This window comes from Heterodontus francisci, chromosome 20 (assembly GCF_036365525.1).
Source record: "Heterodontus francisci isolate sHetFra1 chromosome 20, sHetFra1.hap1, whole genome shotgun sequence".
Lineage (NCBI taxonomy): Eukaryota > Metazoa > Chordata > Chondrichthyes > Heterodontiformes > Heterodontidae > Heterodontus > Heterodontus francisci.
Window position 1 is genome coordinate 57,058,062 of NC_090390.1, and position 26,409 is coordinate 57,084,470.

At 42.4% G+C, this 26,409-nt stretch overlaps 1 protein-coding gene and 1 long non-coding RNA gene across 2 annotated transcripts in view; one reads left to right on the forward strand and one right to left on the reverse strand.

Moving 5' to 3' along the window:
* LOC137380655 (uncharacterized) overlaps positions 1–1,226 on the forward strand; it is a 52,734-nt gene extending 51,508 nt beyond the window's left edge. Inside the window, exon 5 of the long non-coding RNA XR_010977058.1 lies at positions 1,208–1,226. This is a non-coding gene — a long non-coding RNA (uncharacterized lncRNA). The remainder of the gene's footprint in view (positions 1–1,207) is intronic.
* The window catches only part of LOC137380651 (disintegrin and metalloproteinase domain-containing protein 9-like), a 71,451-nt gene extending 45,720 nt beyond the window's left edge, over positions 1–25,731 (reverse strand). The window contains exons 1-6 of the mRNA XM_068052816.1: positions 25,671–25,731; positions 21,980–22,071; positions 18,955–19,031; positions 11,436–11,514; positions 8,968–9,044; positions 2,105–2,294 (exon numbers count right to left, since the gene is read on the reverse strand). Coding sequence (XP_067908917.1) covers positions 2,105–2,294; positions 8,968–9,044; positions 11,436–11,514; positions 18,955–19,031; positions 21,980–22,071; positions 25,671–25,731 — 576 coding nt within the window. The remainder of the gene's footprint in view (positions 1–2,104; positions 2,295–8,967; positions 9,045–11,435; positions 11,515–18,954; positions 19,032–21,979; positions 22,072–25,670) is intronic.
* Between the last annotated feature and the right edge of the window lie 678 nt (positions 25,732–26,409).

Sequence of the window (26,409 nt, forward strand, 5' to 3'; positions counted from 1 at the left end):
TTTATAATAAATCCAAATATACAAAACATACATACATTCTAAACGACATTTACTTGTTTCCTTTGCCTGAATGGGAAGATTGTGAATGAAGAACTGGTAAAGAGAGGTTCACATGCAAAACCCAATTAAGAAATATGTGCAGCTTTCCTTGCCTTGTGTGGTAAAAATCCAGCCAGGTCAGCTCCAAGACAGGTAACTAACTGCAGAGGATATAACTGTCCAGTTGCTCGGTTGCTACCAGGTGGGTAGGGTTAAAATCAATCCATTGTTTAAACCGCGGCATTGACAATCAGAATGGCTGTTTAACCAATGTGCACACTTTTTTTATTTGATAAGGGGTGACTGAGAATTGACAAATACTTACCATCAAAATATCACAGAAATTAGTGTACAAGATAAAATGAAGGGACAATTACGGGGGTATGTGAAAAGATTCAGTTATGATGTCCCTCAGCTGGCCGAACAACTGAGAGAATTAAGAGAAAGCATTGCTATATCCCAAAAAGTGTATTTCCGCTTGCAGCAACATATCAAGTATGTTAATAAAACATTTGTTGATATCAGGTTTACCACATGGTGGGAGGATTTATGGAATTGGGGCATGAATATCAATGTTCATCCATGGATTATATCGCATCTGTTAGTCTTTGTTCAATTACTGAAGATTCTGTCTCTGCCCATTAATTGCTATGTACAATGATGCGTAAGTAAAATGTATCAGCAGTTGCCCTCACAAGTAACTGAACTCGAACTGCGACCTTTACGAGCTTTGAAACCCCAGTGGGATATAAAAAAGATCATTCCAACTGGATAAATTAAAAAAGTAGTTATCTTGATTACAAAATTCTGCTGTATTTTAAAGAAGGGAGCTGTAGGCCTCAGGCCTGCAGCCACTACTTTTTATACTTTTATGTTTTTGCATTGTGCTTTTGCTTTGCTTAAAAAAAACCCCGTATTTAACCTGCATTGAATTTTTAAAGGATACTTTGTAGACATTTATTTAAAACAAAGTGAGATTGTGCTCTGATTAAGTCAAATAATTAATCAATTATGTAACCAATGGCAATCAGTAGTAATATTATTAACTGTAACCTTGTTTTTCCCAAGAACTCCTTCCTTTTCATGCAGGCTATGTTCGCAGTTGTTGTTTTGTCTAAACTACTGTTCTTCTCTTAAAAATAACGGTTGTTTCCCATTGTTTAAACAGAAGTCAGTTCCAATGGTATTCGATGACCTTTGAACTACAAGCCAGGACAACGGATAACCTTGCACATGAGGTGATCCACTATGGATGGAGTTTAATTGATGGACAGTGTAACCTGATTGATGGCAGGTTAGAGACACCATCAAAGGATGTGTAAACAGCCTGAGCAGCTTCGTAGTGCCTGTGAGAAGAATTCGATAAGGACTCATTGTTGTCAGACTTTTGTTTTGAGAAAGTCTGATGGAGGTCTCAGAAAGCCGGAATGGAGCCAGAAATTGAACTTAAAGGGACACAGCATCCAATGTTTGGGGCTGCAGCAGAGTCGACTAGTCAACCACTGAAGACTACAGAGGAAGGGACATCAATGAAGTGACTGACCAGAGAGTCCACCTCCATGCAAGGTTCTCTGGAGACTTGGTGATGTATGTACCAAGGGGGAATGGTACCATTTTAGGGAGCTGTCGTGAACAGACTAATTTGGGGTTATAGCTGGTGCGCTATTAGATTGTTGTCTTTCTATACTCTTTTCCTTCCTTTCTTTTTAATAAAGTTATCTTTCTTTCCTATTTTTATCATTAATAATTATTTAAAACAAATTATTGCCTTAACACATTATTTGGTACTGAGTCCATTCATTCCGGTTAAGTCCAGAGCATGGCTCTGAACCAACGTGAGACTCTGCTAGGGACTCTCATGCCCTCTAGCAGTATTCTGATTAACTGGTATGATCGGTACTCTTCAGGAATGTGTAATCAGTTTCTGACACCTGCAGCTTTACCCATTTAGACTTGGATAAAAGCTAATTCTAAAATACTCAGGAACCTGTCATTTTTTTGTGACTCAAAGTTGCTAATTTTTTGGTTATTAAATAATGAAACAATGAAATAGAGCTGCAATTACCCTCAAGTGCTGCGTCAAACTCCCATAGCTCAAGTGATGATCATCATTCATTGATCCACCATGGTGAGGTACTCCACACATAAAAGGTTCTGTCTGCATGTCTTCCAGTCGATAAATTAGGTGTTCAAATGTAAATGAGCTTTCCAATGGCTCAATTCCAAAACTTTTTTCACCAATTAAAATAATTCCTCTGAAATAAATACATAAGAAGAGTACACATTGTCCAGTCACTGTAATGAAGAAACGAAAGGGTAATTTCAATGATGCCTTGCTTCCAGAGGGGAGCCAGACTCATAGGGCTGCTGTTTGGGTGCATATCTCATCATTTTTAGAATGGGTACATACATGGGAGCATATACATGCTCGCATGCACACACAACAGAGTTGAATAATTTGAAGAGAAAATTTCAATGATAATAAGTTGTATGCAATTTCACAATGTATGTAATTATATTTGTTAAGACCATGTAATCCCAGGAAGATGCTCAGATATGAAGATAGAAATTTTACCTAAGACCCAAAAATGCTTATTCATTGTCACTGGATGTTCTGAAGTAAAGCTAGCCCAACTACATTCCATGTGGCAATTCCATAGTCCCAGAACCACATTCTTTTCCATATGACAATTGCTTGTCTATTGCTGCTTTGAAGCATTTCTTAATATTGCCTGTCGCTTTACAATGCTATCTGAAAATCCATTAGATAGCCTCCATCAGCTCAATCAAGATGCTTTATAAATATAACCTATTGGTTTCATTGCCACGCAGACTATTTCTTATGGTTTCTTCTGTTTTTTTTATTGCATACTAATAACATCTTGTGTAATTGTGTCATGCATTTTTCTTATTGCTGGTGTTAGACTAACTGGTCTAGATTTTCTCACATCATGTCTTGCTGTTTGTTTGAATATTGAAATATTGTTTGCCATCCTCCAGCTCTCAAGTCCACTCCCTATACTTATGGAGCTCCTCAGCATTAACCCTCACTTTGCCTATTTCTTCGCTGACTTCCTTGAAGCTTCTGGAGTAACTTTGCCACATGAACAATTATTACATTCATATGAATTTACTTTGACTGCTATTTTAATAGAGAAATTAATCTGTTTAAAACTAAATGAGCAGATTAACACACTGAACCGGAGGACACAGTAATCTGGAAATAATAAGATGGTATCTGTAAAAGTGACCTTAAAGCTATTGCATTGTTGTAAAAACCCAATTAGTTCACTAATGTATTTTAGGAAAGAAAATCTCCTGTCCTTAGCTGGTCTGGCCTATATGGAACTTCAGACTCTCCACCGCCATGTGGAGATGCCGCCTGGTGTGTCCTGACGGCCTCTTAGATGGGTTGGGGAGGATGGGTCCTTCCTCTGGGGGTAATCCAAGGCCCCCAGAGGGCCCCCTGGTGGTGATAGCTGCCCTCTGGGAAGATTTCCTCTTCACCCTCACTAACACTACCCCCCCACGACCCTGTTGCTGGGGCCTGTCTGAATAGCTACAGGGAGCCCGACTCCACTTACCCGTCCTGGGGTCTTCATCACTGTTCTGCTCTGCAGAGCCTCCTGTAGTACTGGACGTGGCCACTGCTCCCACTGGCGTTTCCAGTACTACAGAGCTGCCAGCCTTCTAATTGGCCAGCAGCTCGGGAGGTGGGAGCTCGTCCCTTAAAGGGATGGCGTCCCCAAAAGCAGGCAGTTAATTGCCATGAAATAGCACCTGGAGTCCAACTGTGGGCCAAGGCGGGATCTTCCCCCGCCTTCCGGCCCACCACTAGGACCTCTATCGCGGGAATAAAATCTGTCCCCCTTAATCTGATACAGTTCCACAGTCAACACTACCCTCCACTTTGTCCAACTGCCAAATGAAAATTTCCAAACTAAGAGTAATAGATTTTTGATCGGCAAAGGCGTTAAAGATTACAGAACCAAGGCATGAAGATGGAATATAAGGATATAAGAAATAGGAGCAGGAGTAGACCTCGAGCCTTCTCTGCCATTCAATATGATCATGGCTGACCTGCTGCCTCAACTCCACTTTCCCGCCTGCTCCCCATATCCCTTGATTCCCTGAAAGACCAAAAATCTATCTATCTCAGCCTTGATTATAATCAACAATGGAACATCCACAACCCTCTGGAGTAGAGAATTCCAAAGATTCACAACTCTCTGAGTGAAGAAGTTTCTCCTCACCTCAATCCTAAATGATTGACCCCTTATCTTGAGACTGTGGCCCCGTGTTCTAGATTCCCCAGCCAGGGGAAACAACCTCTCAGTGTCTACCCTGTGAAACCCCTTCAGAATCTTATATGTTTCAATGAGATCGGCTCTCATTCTTCTAAACTCCAGAGAGTATAGGCCCAATTTACTCAGCCTCTCATCATAGGACAAGCCTCTTATTCCAGAAACCAATCTAATAAACCTTTGCTGTACCGACTCCAATGCAAAAATATCCTTCCTTCAATAAGGAGACCAAAACTGCACACAGTACTCCTGGTGTGGTCTCACCAAAGCCCTATACAACTGTAGCAAGACTTCCTTATTCTTGTACTCCAATCCCCTTGCCATAAAGGCCAACATGCCATTTGCCTTTTGTGTTGCTTGCTGTACCTGCATGCTAACTTTCCGTGTTCCTTGTACGAGTGCAAGCAAGTCCCTTCTGAACATCAACATTTAGAAGTTTTGTGCCTTTTAAAAATTATTCGGCATTTCTATTCCTACTACCAGAGTGACCTTGAGGATTGGCTGGAGTTCCTGCAGGACAAATGGGAGACTGAGAATTTTCTGGAGTACACATTCCAGGAGGCGCTCACCCTGCAGCTACAGAGAGCTGAGGAGGTTAGTTAGTGAGTTAGGATGCAGTTCAACCAAGATCGAATTGAATGCAAAACAGGCTTAAAGGGCTGAATGGCCTTCTCCTGTTCCTTTCTTTTGTTAGGGAGAGTTGGCAGGCTATACAACTATAGAGAACATCACAGCCAAGTCCAGTTCTGTCCTCATCTGGGGCAGGATTTTGGATTGTTGCAGAGGGTGGTTTCGGGGGTAGGCTGTTGTTTAAACTCACCCCACTGGGGTCAGCGTGAAGGTTTCCTGATGCAAGACTGGCACGATCAGATTTCAGAATGCGCAACGGGAGCCAGAAGAGATGGGGATCCAATGGCGTGGGAGTGCTGGCCAGCGGCACGAAGATCGCATCAGGACAGATGGCAGGAGCGTAACGGTAATTAATACATTGATTTTAATTAATTTAAATATTTAAATGGGGTTCCCGTCGCCAGATAGCGGTGGGTGGGGGGAGGGTGCCATGAGGCCTTGCTGCCACTGGCAGTATCAGGCTGAGCCTTCCTGGCGTCAGGGTGTCTCCCGGAGACATTTTCAGGCCTCCCCAACAATCCCCGACGTCAGGGGGTCAGTAAAATTCATCCCCTGGCGCCAGGGTTCCATGGCAGGCTATTCTGCCCCGATTCTCTGGCCACCCCCACCATGAAACCCACCGTCGGGATAAGAACAAGATCCAGCCCATAGTATGGAAACTTCCCATTTAAACTCGCTATGCTGAAATCACAGCTGCTCACCAATGGTGGCACTGTAGCATTTGAGTATTGCTGAAAATAGAGACATGTTGTCGAAGCTTTTCGTCTTGCACTTATCAGGACAATCGCAAGAATAACCAATGTAAAGGAAAACAACAACTTATACTGCATGAGAAGAGAGTGCTGATTGGTTGGCAAGTGAACTTGCCAAGGCGTTGCCATGGAGAATGCCATCTTAAGGCTTCATCCTGCACTCAAATTCACCTTTGAAATGGAGCAATCAAATGAGCTCCTCTTATTTGATGTGTTAGTTGAGAAATCTGTTAAGGGGTTCTCTACCACGGTCTACTGCAAACCTACCTTCACTGGTCAATACACGCGTCGGGATTCTTACAGTTCCATGCACTATAAGATTGGCCTTATCGGCTACCTCATAAATAGGGCACCAGCCATTTGCTCACCATGCAAGCTTGATTCTGAAATAGGGCGAATCAAAGACATCCTGCATGACAATGGCTACCCTGATCAGATAATTTCTTGCTGTATATTGCGCAAACTTATGAAAGGGCCTAATGCTGTCTTTTTTGGCCCTGGAAAATGCCCAGTTTATCTCAAATTACCCTAGAAGGGTAATGTATCCCAAATATTTGAGCAACAGGTAAAGCTAGCTATTTCACGCTGCTACTATGCAGTAGCAACATGTGTGGTGTTTGCCATTAACAGGATGCTGCCGTCAAGCCAAAAAGTCCTTCTGCCTATCACACAAATGAGTAATGTGAGATATGAATTTCAATGTCAGTGTGATGCTAGGTATTTAGGCCGTACATCCCAAAGACTGGCGGATCGTATCACACAACATGTCCCTTCTGCTGTTTGCAACGGGCAAGATACGGGCCGTACCCAACCAGCCCGTGCTTGTGAAATTCAAAACAGAGTTTCCAACATTAGATGTGATTCCGCGATTGGACAACATATGCTAAATAATCCACAGTGTGCTAAGAATTACGCTGACAACCAATTTAGGATTGTCAGTAGGGCTCACAGTGTTGCGCATTTGCACATACTGGAAGCTATATATATTAATATACAGGACCCTGTTCTTTGCAGACAGAAAGAATATGTAGAAACATGGGAAGGTGGTGGCGTACTGGTATTGTCACTGGCCTAGTAACCCAGAGCCCCAGGTATTTCTCTGGGGACATTGGTTCGAATCCCACCACAAGCAGAAGGTGGAATTTGAATTCAATTAATAAATCTGGAATTTAAAGCTAGTTTAATGATGGCCATGAAACCATTGTCGATTGTTATAAAAACCCATCTGGTTCACTAATGTCCTTTAGGGAATCTGCTGTCCTTACCTGGTCTGGCCTACATATGACTCCAGACCCACATTGACTCTTACATGCCCTCGAAATGGCCAAGCAAGCCATTCAGTTCAAGGGCAATTAGGGATGGGCAATAAATGCTGGCCTGGCCTGCGACGCCCACATCCCATGAAAGAATTAAAAAAAAATTGCACCTGTTTCAGCTGAACAAAATAAGTGACAGCCATTTGCTGGTTCATTCCTCAGGGCAATGCCTTGACCAATCAGAGTCAAGCTGCCTGGTTTAAATTTCAAAGCTTGACAGTTAACTTTCAGTCACTGTAAACTGGTGCACTCTCCGTGGCAATGCCTCTACCAATCAGCACTCTGTTCTCATGCAGTATAAGTTGTTGTTTTCCCTTACATTGGTTATTCTTGTGATTGTCCTGATGAGTGCAAGATGAAAAGCTTTGACAACATTTCTCTATTTTCAGCAACACTCATGTTCTGTACGACTAAATGACTACTGTAACATTTCATTTTTTGCGTCTCCTCAGCTGTGGTGCACAGAAAACAACTCTGCCCCTTAGCTTCCCAAACATGCCGTAAAGTTTTTCTATTTAATTATAAATAATGAATTAAAATCTTGGGTGCAGTACTGAGAGAGCATTGCATTGCTGTCTTTTGGATAATAGGCTAAACCGAGGCCTCATCTACCCTCAGGTGGATGTATAAGATCCCATGCAACTATTCGAAGAAGAGCAAGGGAATTTTCCCTGGTGTTCTGGCTAATATTTATTCCTTGACCAACATCACTAAAAAAATCCTTTGACCATGTATCTTATTGCTGTTTGTGGAACCTAACTGTGTGCAAATTCACTGCCTACACTAAAACAGTGACTACACTTTAATTGCACGTAATTGGCTATAAAATGTTTTGAGCACCATGAAGTCTGAAATCTGCTATATAAATTAGAGTCCTTTCCTTAAAATCAAAATACTACAGAACAATAAGGACAGAACATGTAATTTTAAACTGCAGACTGAATCATGCTAGTATAACCTGGTTCAATTTTTTTTATTATTCATTCATGGAATGTGGGCATTGCTGGCTAGGCCAGCATTTATTACCCACTGAAGACATTTAAGATCAACCACATTGCTGTGATTCTGGAGTCACATATAGGCCAGACTGGGTAAGGATGGCAGATTTCCTTCCCTAAAGGGCATTAGGAAACCAGATGGGTTTTTACAACAATTCAGAATGGTTTCATGGTCACCATTAATTCCAGATGTATAAACTGAATTCAAATTTTACCATTTGCTGTGGTGGGATTTGAACCCATGCCTCCAAAACATTAGCTTTAGCATCTAGATTACTAGTTTAGTGACATAACCACTATACCACGGCCTCCATTATCCCATGGCTTCTAATCTCACTTCAACTAAAGACTACATTTGGTCTTAAGTCCCTGTTTGTAACCTCAAATAGGATTGAATAAAATAATATTAAATAATATTTATTTAAGAATTCCTGGCTAAAATAGGGGTCATCCTGGCTCAGTTTGTAACACTCCCACCTCTGCATCGGAAGGTTGTGAGGTTGAGCCTCACTCCAGGATTTGAGCACATTGCCTACGCCAATATTCCAGTGCAGTTCCTTAAACTGAGATGCAGGTGTTAAAGATGCCACTATTTGAAGAAGAGCATGGCGTTCTCCTGATGTCCTAGCCAATATTCCTCGCTTGCTGTGCACAAACTGACTGCAACATTTGCCAGCAAAACAAGTTGCTGCATTTCAAAAAGTAATTCAATGAATGTGAAGCGCATTGAGACAATTCTGGGAGATGGCCAGTTCTGAGAGGTATGATAAAGTGCCATACAGATGCATTTTTTCTTTTTAAATGTCTTTAGATGAAAAGTATAATTCATAAGCTTTAAATCAATCATTTCAAGTAAGATATTCACCTCAATTTAGGGATATATGAAACCATTTTTAGCTGTGAAACAAAAGCAGTTGTAATACATTACCTGAAACCCGAGCATATGCTGAGCAAAACTTTGGAATCAGTAACACCCTCCACTACTCCGTGGTAGTAACAGTGGATCTGAAATGAATGATTCATTGTGGATATTAATTATTGGGTTTTACAGGATAAATAAGCATAACATTATTGCTACAGTGTCAGCATTATGAGTAAAATAAAGCCCGGAATTTTACCTTAGGCGGACGGGAATTCGCCGCTGACGTATAAGTGGGTGGTGAGCCCGTTTTAATTGTCCCGAGGTGAGACATCCACCCGCTTGAGGGAGGAAGTCCTGCCTCATTGAGCTGCTGGCCAATCATCGGGCCGGCAGCTCTTAGTCCCAGCAGCGCCACTGGGAGCGGTGGCTACTGCTGGGACTGCAGCCCAGCCGACTGAGGAGAATGCCATGGAGCCGGGATCCAAGGTAGGTTTTGGATGCCTCACCAGGGTGATCGGTTGTGCCTGGTGAGGCAAGGGTGGTCGTTTTGGAGGAGGGTGCGTCTTGGGTCCTGGTGGTGGGGGTGGGTTGGGAGGCGGGGGCAGCCCTCAATCGGGCACCCTGTGGCCCTAGCATGCCCGCCTGCCATGGGTAAAATACCCATGGAGGCGGGCGAAGGCTCTTAAGTTGTCGTTACATGGCTTGGCCTAGGGTGGGCGGACTGTTTCTCCCCCCCCCACCCCCTGAAATCCGTAAAGTTGGCCGGAGGCGGGAGCAGGTAGGGAAGGCCTCCCGAAGCCCTCCCGCTCAATTTTATGCCACCCCCACGCCATCATCTGGCTCGTTGGGGTGTCATAAAATTCCAGCCATAGCCTCTGTTTTTAGTGAAGAGCTGAATGGTGTCATGAAAATTGCAATGATTTTCTTTCCTCTCCCTGCCATTTTCTTCCTCCTTGCAGTCCACTGGACTGGAATCATTCTCCAGACCCCTGCTCAACTGGCTATCCTTCATGTGTGAGCTGGGGCACTGACTGTTTGCAGCCTGTTTAACTATGAGCATATTACAACTGGGTATTCTCTGCTCACCTGACACACACACACACACACACACACACACACACACACGCGCGCGTACAAATTTCACTAGTCAGTAGAAATAGTCATTTAGTAGTACAGAACATGAGTATTGCTAAAAATAGAGAAGATTTTCATCTTACACTCATCAGGACAATCGCAAGAATAACCAATGTAAGGGAAAACAAGAGAGTGCTGATTGGTTGGCAAGTGAACTCTGATTGGTAGAGGCATTGCCATGGAGAATGCACCAGTTTATGGTGACTGAAAGTTAACTGTCTAGCTTTGTTTGAAATTTAAACCAGACAGCTTGACTCTGATTTATCAAGGCATTGCCCTGAGGAATGAACCAGCGAATGGCTGTCACATATTTTGTTCAGCTGAAACAGGCCCAATGTTTGTACATTTTCTTTCTGTTTGCAAAGAACAGGGCCTTGTGTATTAATATATATAGCTTCCAGTACTCATAAATGCGCCATGCTGCGAGCCCTACTGACAATCTTAAATTGGTTGTCAGCGTAATTTTTAGCAGGCTGTGGATTATTTAGCAAATGTTGTCCAATCGCAGAATCACATCTAATGTTGGACACTGGGTTTTGAGTTTTGCAAGCACGGGCTGTTTGGGTACAGCCCGTACCTTGCCCATTGCGAACAGCGGAAGGGACATGATGTTTGATACGCTCCGCCAGTCTTTGGGACGTACGACCTATATACCGAGCATCACACTGGCATTGAAATTCATATATCACATTACTCATTTGTATGATAGGCAGGATGTCTTTTTGGCTTGACGCCAGCATCATGTTAGTGGCGAGCACATACGTGTTGCTACTGCATAGTAGCAGCGTGAAACAGCTAGCTTTATCTGTTGCTCAAACTTTTGGGATACATTACCCTTCCAGGGTAATTTGAGGCAGAATGGGCACTTTTCAGTTTATGAATGGGCCTAAGGCAGCCTTTTTCAGCCCTGAAAAGTTTCAAACAAAGCTTGGCAGTTAACTGTCTGTCACCGTAAACTGGTGCATTCTCCATGGCAATGACTCTACCAATCAGCACTTTGTTCTCATGCAGTATAAGTTGTTGTTTTCTCTTATATTGGTTATTCTTGCAAATTGTCCTAATAAGTGCAAGACAAAAAGCTTCGACAATATTCCTCTATTTTCAGCAATAGTCAGTAGAAGTTATTGGACAGTGATCAGCAACTCTAGCTGATTTTCTCTGCCCTAACTAGAGCTCCTACTACACTAGTTAAAGTCAACTAACTCCATACAGACCAGTACTTAATTCTGGTATCTGAGTAGGAATTCCAATTTAGTATCAACTTCAGCCAAATTATAAGATTTTATTTAGTGGGTGGATGTCCAAATGACTCTGGGGGCTGTGATAAGTCTCATGCTGACTATACTGTGCTGCTATATTGTGGTAAAAGAAGCTTATAAGCCAAACTGTCATGTACTGACCTGAATCTTGGGTTGAGATGCCTTCATTTTGCCTTCTTTGTCATATGTATATTGTACAAAATCCTTAGCAAGCAGCTTCCTGTAAAACAACATTTATATAATAATGATAATAATCACCTTAGGGCCTTAACTGATAACTTACTGGATAAATGGTGTGCAAAGAAAGAATTTCTGTTTATATTAAATTATATTATATTCCATTTGTATTATAAAAACGTCCCAAAGCACTTCAAAGCCAGCAAATTATTTTTGAAGTACAGCCATTGTTGTTGTGTTGCATACAGCAAGGTTGAATAAACAGTGATGAGATAAATAACCACAAATAAAATGGAAAATACTGCAAATACTGAAAATCTGAAACAAAAACAGAAGCATGCCCTAATTCCCAATATATGCTCCTGTCACGCAGAAGCCCTGTACTGGGAAAGCTAAAACTCAAAACTGATCACTTTGATTCTAAGCCTCCATTTATAGCCCAATATTGCTAGTGCTAGGATTTAATGTCATTCCCTCTCCTTCCCTGCAGCAACTTAGGGCAAGAGGACATGGAGCAGAAGAGGCGTTTGCACCATACTGTGTGTCACAGGGCTAGAATTATCATGTGCCTCTTAGACTTTAAAAACACAGAAGCACATACTTTGATATGCATTTCTCAGTGTTTCATGAAGTGAAGATGAGAAATTGCCCTCATTGCACAACCTCAGCTGTTTTTGTGTTATATTAAGGGAGGATATTTGCACAATACTTCACTCTGCCCAACAGTACTTAGGTTTTAGAAGTACGTAACAGTAAGGTTATGCAATTACACTCGCTCAAAGATTTTCTATCCATTAAATTTAATTGACAGAAATCATTGGCAGTATTTTCGGGCCCACTGACATCAGGAATGGAGGCGCACAGGGCCTGAAAATTACAAGGCTGGCCGACGTGCCAGTTTCCTGATCCTGTTCCCGATGTTGCCATTTTGGCAATGCAGGTTTGAGATCCAGGAAGGTTGCCCACCCCAAGGGGCAGGCAGGCAGTTTGGCTCGTTTAGAGCCTTGTTGAGCAGGGATTAAGGAGGCTGACTGGGATTTTCTAATTGGCCTCCAGCTTCCTGACATGATAGGGAACAGATCAATGGCCTGAAGGCAGGCAGCCAGTGGCAGGCTGGGATGCCAACACTCCTGGATGCCTACAGGCCCTCCTTGCCTGCCTGGGTGGGTGTACAGCCAAAGGCTGCCCTGTAGAATTATAGAACGTTTAAGGCACAGAAAGAGGCCACTTGGCCCATTGTGTCTGCGTGGCTGAAAAACAATCCACCCATTCTAATCCCACCTTCCAGCATTTGGTCCATAGCCCTGCAGATTACGGCACTTGAGGTGCATATCCAGACTTCTTTTGAATGAGTTAAGGGTTTCTTCCTCAACTACCCTTTCAGGCAGTGAGTTCCAGACACCCAACACCCTCTGGGTGAAAAAGCTTTTCCTCATCTCCCCTCTAATCCTTCTACCAATCACTTTAAATCTATGCCCCCTAGTCACTGACCTCTCTGCTAAGGTGAACAGGCCCTTCACCTCCACTCTATCCAGGCCCCTCAAAATTTTGTACATTTCAATCAGATCTCCCCTCAGCCTTCTCTGTTCCAAGGAGAACAACCCCAGCCTATCTAATCTTTTGTCATAGCTGCATTTTTCCAGTCCTGGTAACATCCTCGTAAATCTCCTCTCTACACTCTTTAGTGCAATTACATCCTTTCTGTAATGAGGTGATCAGAACTGCTCAAAGTACTCAAGTTGTGATGTAACCAATGATTTATACAGTTCCAGCTTAACCGCCCTGCTCTTATATTCTATATGTAGGCTAATAAAGGGAAGGATTCCATATGCCTTCTTAACCACCTTATCAACCTGTCCTGCTACCTTCAGGGATCTGTGGACATTCACTCCAAGGTCTTTGACTTCAGTTCTCAGTATTTTCCCATTAATCGTGTATTCCTTTGCCTTGTTTCACCTCCCCAAATGCATCACCTCACACTTCTCCAAGTTGAATTCCATTTGCCACTTTTCTGCCCATCTGACCAGTCCATAAATATCTTCCTGCAGCCTACACCTATCCTCCTTGCTATCTACCACATGGCCAATCTTTGTATCATCTGCAAACTTCTTGATCATGCCCCCTACATTTACGTCCAAATCGTTAATATATACCACAAAAAGCAGGGGACCCAGTACTGAGCCCTGTGTAACACCACTGGAAACAGCCCTCCAGTTGCAAAAGCACCCATTAACAATTACCCTTTGTTTCCTGCCACTGAGCCAATTTTGTATCCACCTTGCTGCATTTCCCTGGATCCCATGGGATTTTATTTTTTTAACTAGTCTGCTATGTGGGACCTTGTCAAAAGCCTTGCTAAAATCCATGTGGACCACATCAACTGCACTACCCTCATCTATCTTGCGTGTTACTTCTTCAAAAAATTCGATTAAGTTGGTCGGACAAAATCTTCCCCTAACAAATCAATGCTATCATTGATTAACCTGTTCTTTCTAAGTGATAGTTTATCCTGTCTCTCAGAATAGATACCAATAATTTGCCCACTACTGAGGTTAGACTGACTGGCCTGTAATTATTAGTTCTATCCCTTCCTCCCTTTTTAAACAGAGGTACAACATTAGCAGTTCTCCAATCCTCCGGCATCACACCTGTCTTCAGTGAGGACTGGAAAATGATGGCCAGACTTTCCGTTATTTCCTCTCTTGCTTCTTTTAACAGCCTAGGTCACATTTCACCTGGCCCTGGTGATTTATCAACTTTCAAGGATGCTAATCCCATTAATACTTCCTTTCTCCCTATGTTTATCACATCCATTACTTCACACTCCTCCTCCTTAACTGCAATATCTGCATCATCCCCCTCATTTGTGAAGACAGACGCAAAGTATTCATTAAGAAACTGCCAACATCTTCTGCCCCTACACATAGGTTACCTTTTTGGTCTTATATGGGCCCTACTCTCTCCTTAGTTATCATCTTATACTTAATGTATTGATTAAATATCTTTGGGTTTGCCTTTATTTTGCTTGCCAATATTCTTTCATGCCCTCTCTTTGCTCTCCTAATTTCCTTTTTGATTTCACCCCTCCACTTTCTCTACTCCTCCAGCTTTCTGTAGTATTGAGCTCTCGGTGTCAGACATAAGCTTTCCTTTTCTGCCTTATCTTACCCTGTAAGCTCCTTGATATCCATGGGGCTCTAGATTTGGCCGTCTCACCCTTTTTCTTTCTGGGAACATGTTTACTCTGAACCCCTTGAATCTCCCCCTTGAATGCCTCCCACTGCTCTGACACTGATTTACCTTCAAGTATCTATTTCCAGTCCACTTTTGCCATATCACTCCTCAGTTTAGTAAAATTGGCCTTGCCCCAATTGAGAACTCTAACTCCTGTTCTATTTCTGTCCTTTATCAAAATTATGTTCAAACTGACTGAATTATGATCACTATCACCAAAATGCTCTCCCACTGCCACTCCTTCCATCTGCCCATCATTTCCTAAAACTAAGTCTAAAACTGCACCCTCTCTTGTTGGGCTTGCTACATACTGGCCAAAAAAGTTCTCCTGAATGCACCTCAAGAATTCTGCTCCCTCAATTCCTTTCTCACCAAAACTATCCCAGTTAATATTGGGGTACTTAAAATCCACTACTATTAGTGCCCTATTGTTCTTGCACTTCTCAGAGATTTGCCTACATATCTGCTCTTCTATCTCACTATGACTGTTTGGGGGTCTATAGTACACTCCCAGCAGTGTGATTGCCCCTTTTTTGTTCCTTAGCTCAATCCATATGGCCTCATTTGATGAACCTTCCAACGTAGTGGCACAGTGGTTAGCACCGCAGCCTCACAGCTCCAGTGACCCGGGTTCGATTCTGGGTACTGCCTGTGCGGAGTTTGCAAGTTCTCCCTGTGTCTGTGTGGGTTTTCGCCGGGTGCTCTGGTTTCCTCCCACATCCAAAAGACTTGCAGGTGATAGGTAAATTGGCCATTGTAAATTGCCCCTAGTGTAGGGAGGTGATAGGGAATATGGGATTACTGTAGGGTTAGTATAAATGGGTGGTTGTTGGTCAGCACAGACTCGGTGGGCCGAAGGGCCTTTTTCAATGCTGTATCTCTAAATAATAAAAATAAAAAATATCAACCCTCCACACAGCTGTATTAGTTTCCTTGACCAAAATTGCCACTCCCCCTCCTTTCTTATCCCCCTCCCTATCGCATCTGAAAACCCTGTAACCAGGAACGTTGAGCTGCCATTCCTGCCCCTCCTTAAGCCATGTTTCTGAAATAGCTATGATATCATACTGCCATGTGTCTATCTGTGCCCTCAGCTCATCTGCTTTATTTGCATACTCCTTGCACTGAAATAGATACCCTTGAGTACTGCCAAACTCTTTTTTTATTTTCTAACCTTTGTTTCCTCTGTCTTCCAGACTCATCCATTAATTTTCTGCCTTCCATTTTCATTTCTGATTTTGGCCCAACTGAGTCTACCCTCCGGTCCCCAACCCCTGCCAAACTAGTTTAAACCCTCCCCAACAACACTAGCAAAATGTCCCACAAGGAACTCAATCCCGGCTCTGTTCAGGCACAACCCATCCGGTCTGTACAGGTCCCATGTCCCCCAGAGCTGGTTCCAATGTCCCAGGAATCTAAGCCCTCCCTGCTGCACCATGTTTCCAGCCACGCATTCATCTGTCTTATCCTTCTATTTCTATACTCACGTGTGTGGCACTGGGAGTAATCCAGAGATAATTATTTTTGAGGTCCTGCTTGCTAATTTCTTACCTAGCTCCCTAAATTCTGACTGCAGGACCACATCCCTCTTTCTACCTATGTCACTGGTTCCGACGTAGGCCATGACTGCTGGCTGTTCACCCTCCCGCTTCAGGATGCTCTGTAGCCGTTCAGTGGCATCCTTGACCCTGGCATCAGGAAGGCAACACACTATCCTGGATTCACGTTTGCGACCACAGAAATGCCTGTCTGTTCCCCTGACTATTGAATCACCTATCACTATGGCTCTTCCAGTCTTCCCTGTACCCCCCGTGCAGCTGAGCCACCCGTGGTGCCATGGACTTGGCTCTGGCTGCACTCCCTGGGTGAAGCATCACTTTCCTCACTACTCAGAACTGAATACCTGATGGAGAGCAAGATGCACTCAGGGGTCTCCTGCACTACCTGCCTGAATCTTTTTGGCTGCCTGGCGGTCATCCATTCCCTCTTTCCCTGCATACTCTTAAGCTGTGGGGTGACCACATCTACAAACGTGCTATCCATGTAGCTCTCATCCTCATGAATGCACCGCAGTGTTGCCAGCTGCCGCTCAAGCTCCAAAACCTGGAGCTCAAGCTGCTTCAATTGACAACATTTCCTCCACAAATGGTTCTCCAGGATACGGGAAGCATCCTGGAGCTCCCACAAAGCACAGGAGGTGCACACTCGAGGTTGAAGCAACCCTGCCATATCTTTACTTATTAGTTGACCATTTGCTACTGCTAAAAAAAGAAACCTTACCAATACTACAACACCTTAGAACTATTAATAAAACCTTACCAGTACTGATAAATCCTACTAATAATCAATACAGTTCACCAGTTAAAATAAACCTTACTCACAAAAGCTAATAGTCACCAGCTAGTCACTTGTTCCTTATCATTAATACTTAATTTTTTACTTGTTTTTCGTCTGCCAGTTGTTGAGACGCTATAACCCAACTATTTACACACACACCCTAACAGTAGTTTATTAACCCAGCTATTTACAGATACTCCCTAACAGCAGTCACTCACCAAACAATCACCTTGCAGCTTTCCAGTGATGTCACTGTTCACTTGTTTCTTCAAACTCAGGCGCGCCTGGTCTCCTGTCCGCTGCTCTCCCGGAAGTTAAGTGTTGTAGACCACGATCCTCGCACTATATTTAACCGCACCTCGCTCCGTTTTCCTCCCGTAGGTCCGCTCCTCTCCGCTGCGCTCCTGGAAGGTAAGTGCTGTAGAGGGGCTCCACCAGCACCACTTCCTACCCCATAGTGCTTTTTGTATTTTTTTATTAAAGTTTTTAATAAAGTGGCTGAGAGGGCACTTTCTTGTTTAAGCACCCTTCCTGTTAGTTACCTTAGACTGCAGACTTCTCTGAAGCTGGAAGGCTTTTCATTGGCCCTCCAGCTTCAGAGCCCGCCCGCCACCCTGGATTGGACAGACAACCTGTCTTCATGCCAATTAAGGGCTCACCCAAGTGAACATCTTGACTTTAATCAGTTTCTCACTGGAGGCAGGTTCCTGGCCTGAAAACAGTCCCGACTCCTGTTTCCCGCCTCTGTGGGGAAAATTCAGCCCAATGAAGTTGCATATCCAGTAGGCAAGGCCCCACAATGAGAATGTGGTGTTGTAAAACTAATTCTTATATTTTTAAGAAATATTTAAAGACAGCCATCTTTATCTCACTCCAATGAATCAACTGTACAGTGACTTACAGTATTTGTGCTGTTATATACAGCTAAATGTCTAAGCAGTGACGAAACAAATACTGCCCATAACAGTGAAGTTTGTTGTCTTATTATTTCCTGTCCTGTTCTGATGGCAGTGACTCCACCTACCACATAATGACTGTGCTTTTTTAAAGTGCTAAGGAGCACTTGATAATTCTAGTCCTGTAGTACACAATGCAGCTCAAAAGCCTTTACTGCTCCACATCTCCTTGCTCTATTTTGCTGTAGTGAAGGAGAGGGAACAGATTTGAATCCCAGAACAAGGCAACGGCAGCCTTCCAACGCTAGGCTATTCAATGCTGCACTGTCAGAGTTTCCTTCTTTTAGTGGAGAAACTAAACTGAAGCCCCATCTGTCTGTTCCACTGCTGTCGCTGGACATTAAAGAGCCGAGCTTTTCCAATGTTTCTGGCAAACATTCCTCCTTCAACCAGTGCCACCGAAACAGGTTAACTGATCATCTCAGTGCTGATTGTCGGTACTTGCTAGTGCAAAAGGTTGACTTTATTTAATAACAGTGGCTGTGCTTCAAAATAGTTCACTCTATGTGAAGTGCTTTGGGGCATTTCTGAGAGCCATGATGAAGCACTGTATAAATGCAAGTCTATCTTTCCTTATCTCACCCAAATGACCATTCTGCATATTTGAGCCTAAATCATGCAGATTGACACATCATTGAAGCATCAGTGCCAAGCCTGATATTCAGACACATGCATTTTTTATAAGAGTCACTGGTCAGTGAAAAAATGTGATTTTTTTCTTCCTTTTTTGACTAGTGAATCCAGTTCTCATGCCACCCACCATTGTCACCCTGACTGAAATCTGTTTGACTCAGTATCAAACAATACGGTGCATTACCCAGTGAAACATTATGATGAGAGATACAGTTCCATCATCCAATGCTTTAGAATTATTTAAATTCTATATTTACATAGACCCACAGAAGGAATAACATATTTAAACAAAATAAAATGACTAACAAATATCAAATACTTACTTGTTCCTTTCCAGTTTTAGTACATACACTACACCTTCCAAATTAATTGAATAAGACATTTGATCCTCCCATATTTCCTGCAGTAATAATAAAAATAAATTACAATTTTTAAAGATATTGCAAAAGACTGTGTTGGCTGATTTATTAGCTCTCTATCATTTTAATAGAAAAACTTGGATTTTTATAGTACTCAAGTCCCGATGTTGGGACCATATGCTTTTCTTGATATATATATAATATATATAAAATAACTTAGACTTGGAGGTAGAGGGCACAATTTCAATATTTGCAAAGAACACGAAACTTGGAACTATCATGAACTGAGAGGAGGATAGTGATCAACATCAAGAGGACAAAGGCTGGTGGAATGGACAGACAAATGACAGATGAAATTTAATACAGTAAAGTGTGAAGTGGTACACTTTGGTAGGAACAACAAGAAGAGACAATATATAATAAAGTCTACCATTATAAAGCAGGTGCAGGAACAGAGAGATCAAGGGGTATATGTGCACAAATCATTGAACGTGGCAGGGCAGGTTGAAAAAGTGATTAAAAAGGTATATGGGATCCTGGCCTTTATAAACAGAGGCAGAGAGGACAAAAGCAAGGAAGTTATGATGAACCTTTATAAAACACTGGCTCGGCCTCAACTGGAGTATTGTGTCTAATTCTGGGCACCAAACATTAGGAAGGCTGTGAGGGCTTTAGAGAGAGTGTAGAAAGGAGAATGATTTCAGGGATGAGGGACTTCAGTTCCATGGATCGATTTGGAGAAGCTGGGGCTGTTCTCCTTAGAGAAGAGAAGATTAGGAGATTTGATAGAGGTGCTCAAAATCATGAGGGGTCCAGACAGAGTAGATAGACAGAAACTGTTCCCATTGGCAGAAGGCTTGAGAACAAGAAGACAAAAGAAGAAATGGCGACATGAGGAAAAATGTTATGCAGTAAGTGGTTAGGATTTGGATGCACTGTCTGAGAGTGTGGTGGAGGCGAGCTCAATCGTGGCTTTCAAAAGGGAACTGGATAAGCACTTGAAGAGAAACATTTTGCTGCGTTACAGGAAAGGGGCAAGGGAGTTGGAGTAGCTGATTTTCTCTTGCAGAAAGCTGGCATGGACACGATGTGCCGAATGGCCTCCTTCTGCGCTGTAACCATTCTATGATTCTAATTAACAGTAATATACGGCACACATATAGAGTAAAAATTCTTCTATCTAGCTGTTGAAAGGGTAACAATAAAAGTTTGCAGTCAGAATGTTGTTATTCTTTTATATGAGTTTTGTTTCTTATCTCCTTGTATCCCTTACTACTGTGGGAGCTGTGCTAGTCGGAACAGTATCGATTGTCAGACCCGAACAGCTGAGCTCCTTAAATGTTGGTGCATTCCCGATATCCTGTTTTACTAACATTGGTGGATGGACATTTAAAATTTAAATCTAGGATCAACTATGTTCCTTCTGCCCGGGAATTCTGAATGTTTTCAAATTTTCTCTTCACCTCCACTACTGCAGGAACCCAAAGCCTGCTACCACAATATTCCTCTTTCCCCTGAGGTGGGCTCCCCACCACAAACAAAAATTGTTTTTTGAGCGGCCTCCAACACTCCCTGGATAGGCTGATCAACGACTGTTGTATGCAGCACAGGCTCTGCCATTTACACCTGATTTTCACTTTCACACACGAAGCGAGTTTGTGATTTACATATTTGAGGAGCCTAACGTCTGTTTCAGTTAGGCACTTGAACAACCTGAGCCAACATGTCATCCGGTGCACTACCAGCGCAGTTTAGCTGTGGCAAAATTCAAAGTTTGAAAGCCAATTTTACATTGGAAAAATGAACAGCCATAGTTGATTATCTCTTCCAACCAATGTGCCAAGACCAAAGGCAATTAACTAATATAACTTAATATTGCTGATCTAATATTCTTTTTGTATGGAATCGTCCACTGTAGTATTTGCATGCATCACATGACAAGAAGAACGGCAAGAGCTCAAAAGCTGCCTTTGTAAAGAAATCAACTCTGGTGACACAACATAAACAGAAAGAGGAAGTACAAGACATTGGAGGTGAAATTCATCTTTGCTGGTGGAGCAAACTAGGTGGTAGGGGATCTTCAATGGAAAGGAAAATTGGACATATTGGACTGTCGATTGTCCACCACTCGGTTTATGCCCCCAACAAAGTTGAATTGCTTCCCCCATTGTTTTGCAATGATGCACTAGGGAACTGACCACATTTGCTGCAGTAAGCAAATAATCAGTAGCATTTTAATGTAGGAAGATCTGCCTAGGAATAACTCATTCCCACTTCAACAAAATTATATTTCAATACAGAGCGCTTTTAGTTATACACTATTGTTATAACACAACTACAGAACTGTTACGATGTTTAAGCTCTCACTGGTGTACAACTTCCATTGTCAGTATTTATTCAAGCTACGCTGTGTACAATACATCAATGTTGCATACTATACATTATAATCACTCTATGAAATCAATAGACTCAGCCACTGAGAAAAACCTCAGGTATGAAAATCTGAAATACAACTGTTGCAGATATTCCTTGGCATTGCCATAATTCTTTTCACATTTTATCGCACTATATATATAATGACACAGAATAACAATTATAATAAGACATTTATATTCCAAACTCGCGAGCTCTACCACCTCGAAGGACAAGAGCAGCAGATGCATGGGAACATCACCACCTGCAAGTTCCCATCCAAGTCACACACCATCCTGACCTGGAACTATATCGCCGTTCCTTCACTGTCGCCGGGTCAAAATCCTGGAACTCCCTTCCTAATAACACTGTGGGTGTATCTACCTCACATGGACTGCAGCGGTTGAAGAAGGCAGCTCACCACCATCTTCTTAAAGGTAATTAGGGATGGGCAATAAATGCTGGCACAGCCAGTCAGGCCCACATCCCATGAATAATTAAAAAAAATATGAATTGCAAAATTTCAAAATTAATGAATCTTACAGGTCTGGATCATGTCAATGAAGACAGCACGTACCTGTCCGACATGTAGTTTCTGTTGTTGCCTTATAAGTTTAGGAATAGTGATTTCATAGGCAGAAAGCTTAGATGTCTGGTGCAAGGATGCATCTAATGAAATAAAACAAAAAAAAAATCAAGTTTTGAATTATGATTTTAGCAACTATCAAATTGCAGTCACTGTCCTGTTCAAGTATCTTGAAGTCCATCATTGGCTAATAATTGAAGTTCCATAAATGTTCCTGAATTTTGAAATGAAACTTTATAATTAATGAAATGTAATTAAATCCTTTTAATGGATATGACGCACTCTAGCCCAAGTGCCATGTTATAATGCGGTAATGCACTGAGGGAATTAACATTTTACCAGTTTATCAATACTGTCCCAAAACCAAGGTATGGGCTGGATTTTACCAAGCCCATGACCTCAGGCTCCGTGGTGGGGTGAGGGGTGGGGGTGGATGCCAGAAGATTGTGCTAGCAGAGGCCCGCCATGGAGGCCGACGCCGGGAGGGTCCGGCGGTGAGGCTCCATGGCTGCCCCCTCGCTGCTGGGCGAAGGGACCTCAATTTCCATATTTAAATCATTAAAACTAATTCATTTAAATATGCTTACTGGCAATCTGCTGGTCCCGCCGCAAACTTAAGTGCGGCAGCTGGCATTCCCACACCTTCAATTCCCCATCTGGGGAAAGCAGGCATGACACTGGTGGGGAGGGGGCGGGAAGTTAAGATTTTCAGTGCAGTGTGGGGAGACGGGGTCAAATCAGCATTATCAGTGTAGGTGCTGGTGAGAAGGGGTGAACTTTCAACTTTGTACAGTCTGGGGAGGAGGGAAGGTCAGAATTCAAAGGTAATTGTTTTGGTGGGGTGAAGGGCAAATACTTACAGTAATTTTTATCAGGGGGTTGGAAAGGGGTGTTACAATATTATTTTGTAAATTTTGGGGGGTTCACTTTAAAAATGCAAATTTGCCAGCAGAGCTGGCTGTCCTTTAAAAATGGTGCCAGTGCCTGCGCACAGGCAGCTGACGCCACTGGCGGTGATGGACAGCTTACCCCTCCACATGATGGGGGGGTGGGGGGTGGGCCACCCCGACTATTTAAAATCCAGATTTATATTTCAAATCATACTGGTGGAAATCATGCTGGACAAAATGATCACTTTTACAATTGATTGCAAGTGATGTTAAAGAAATAAAGAAAGAACTTGCATTTACATACCACCTTTCACAAACTCAGGACGTCCCAAAGGGCTTTACAACCAATAAAGGAGTTTTCAAGTATAGTCACTGTTGTAATGTAGGAAATGTGGCAGCCAATTTGCAGACAGCAAGGTTCCACAAACAGCAATGAGATAATACTCAGATAATCCATTTTAGTGATGTAGGTTGAGGGATAAATGTTCGCAAGCATACTGGGAATAACTCCGCTAATCCTTGGAACAGTGACATAGGATCTTTCATGTCCACCTGAAGGGCTGATGGGTCCTGGGTTTAATGTCCCATGCTGAAGACAGCAGCTTGCTAACTGCTGCATCAAAGTATCAGCCTAGATTTTGTGCTGAAGTTTCATGCTGCACAAAAAGATTTGGTTAGCAGTGATGTCTGGGCTTAGCTCACTGCATTTTACTGTAAAATATCATACTCAATTAGGGCAGTATAAATGATAACCAACACAGCTTCAGAAAGGGAAGATCTTGTCAACTTCTTTAAGTTTTTTGAAAAAGTTACATTCTAAGTAGACTGTGGATGTTTTAACTGAACTGCTGAAATTTCACAACGTTTAGTATAAAGACTTTGCTTAATACCGGCGACAATAACTTGCATTTACGTAGCATCTTTAACATAGTAAAACATCCCAAGGTGCTTCACAAGAGCTTTATTGGCCAAAACTTGACATCAAGCCATATAAGAAGATATTAGGATAAGTGACCAAAAGCATGGTCATAGAGCTGGACCTTAAGGACCATCTTAAAGGAGGAGATACAGGTGGAGAGATAGAAAGGCTTAGGGAGGGAATTCCGGAGCATCGGTCCTAGACAGCTGAAGGCACGGCGACCAATGCTGAGGCGAAGGAAACTGGGGAAGCACAAAAAACCAGAATTGAAGGATTGTAGAGTTCTCAGAGAGTACGTGTCTGGAGGTGGTGTGCAAATAGAGAGGTGTGAGGCCATGGAATTATTTGAAAATAAGGATAAAAATTTTAAATATGAGGCATTATTAGACAAGGAGCCAATGTAGGTTGATGAGCATCGGGCTGATTGATGAGCAAGATTTGGTGTGAGTTAGGATACAGGCAGTAGTTTTGCATGAGCTCACATTTACTGAGGGTGGAAGATGGATTGTTGGCCAGGAGCGCACTGGAATAGTTGAGGCTGGTGGGAACAAAATCATGGGTGAATGTTTTGGCAGCAGATAGGCTGAGGCGGGGGCAGAGATGTGCAATAATATGGAAGTGGAAATAGATAGTCTTGGAGATGGAGATGGAGATGATTATGGGATCAGAAGCTCAACTCAAGATTGGATAATAGCTTAATTCTGCCCAATACTATTTTGGAGAAAATCTCTGCTCATCCAGTACTGAGTGTTGGACAAACAGCATGACAAATCAGAAGCAGTGGTGAGGCCGGGAAAGGTAGTGTGAGGTAGAGCTGCATGACATCAGTGTACATGTAGAGTCTGATGTTAAAGTAACGGAGTACAAGAAATTGCCTCAAGCGTAGGAAGCAACAGTTCTTTAGGATTGTAGTGTTGGGGTGATGGGGTAAATACCCCATGCATTGTTACTGGAACCCATACTATTTCGGATTTACAGCGGTATCTTTGATTTGAACTCTGAATTAAAACTGGTCAAATTTGCAAACAATATCAATGTAAGGAAGGGAGTTGAATTTAATGAGGCAGTCAAGAACCAATGGAATGAATCAGGTAAAACTGTAAGTGAACAGTGGCAAATGCAATTTAATAATGGTTTGTGAAGTATTATACTCAGAAGGAAGAATGAATAACATATATAATACTCCATGAATGCCGCTGAAGTAGCTAAAGGTGAAATTGAAAGACATCTAGAAGTGTTCATGGACTTGGTGTTTAACCAGGATACAGCAAAGGAAATAAAAAGATGAACAACAGAACTAAAACTAGTCACAGGATGTCTTAATGTAAACTATACACTGAGTACTTCATCGATTTGATTACTGAGAGGCAAAGGTGGGATTCAATCCCTGGAAACAGTGCTGAGGAGAATCACCCCTGAACTATGTGTAGCTTTGACTCTGACTACAGGGATATTTGCCTCATTCAATCGTCCCATTTTGTCTTTTTGCTTGTTTTTCATAAGAATATAACTAAACAGGGAAACTGTGTAAGATATTTTGTGCAGTTCCACTCCCAGACAAGTACAGGAATGGAGGGGGAACACTTGCTTTGTGTGTGTCTTTTTGACTTGGAAGAGCTGCTCATGAGAAAATAACTAAGGAACATAAGGAAGGAAATGAAATAAAACTATAATTTGTACTGCTACGGGAAGAACACTTAATAATTATACTTTGCAAAATGCCTAGTTTTCTGAACCACACAATCAACGTCCCTTACACCAACAAAAGTTGGCTTATAAAGAAAAGGCTGCTGTAGTTTTTGATTTGATCGATCTGTTCTCCTAATGACTGCCTCGACCAGGTACAAAGAAATGTAGTTGGAATGTGACTTACCAGCCCCTCTGTGGGTACAGAACCCCAGGACAAGCAGGAAAAGCTCCACAGACAGCAACATGGGACTTTCTGGGCAGGCAGTGAGTACTCACTGTTCAAGCTTGTTCACCACAGACCAGCTACAAGACTCAGTTCTTCAGCATTCACAGTTCCTTGGGTTTCACTTTGATCAGTTTTACTTTACATTCCAAAGCAGCAAACATCCAACCAGGCCTGAAAAACTAGTTTTGTTCAGTGACGCCAATTATTGGACCAACCCTATCAGATGACAAGGTTGGGTCACAATCCAGGTATGAGTTCCTAAAGCTTACAGCTTAATGAAAATTGAATATTCAAAGGTCCTTTTGGCTATTTGTGAAATGCATGCATCCTGTGGTGGAAGTTACAAAAATGAAGAAGGTTTATGGAGAATTCTGATAAATTTCCTGCTAAAATAAGATAGTCTTGAACTTTCCTTGAATTTAATTTAATTCATGCAGACTGCAGTCAGCATTTTGAGACTGATAGCTGCCATATGAGTTCCAATCAAAATGTACCCCTTTTATACAGTGGGGCCCTTACAGGAATTTTTCTGCCCAGCAGATACCCTGAAATTCCTCGACTTGAGGAAATGGCATAAGCAGCCATCATTTACATTGTGCCAAGAGTTGCTGCAAAAATAATGGCGAGTGTGCATGGCACCTGCTATTATTAGTGCATAAAAAACAGCAATTTGTGGTGAGGAAGAGATGTGCCATGA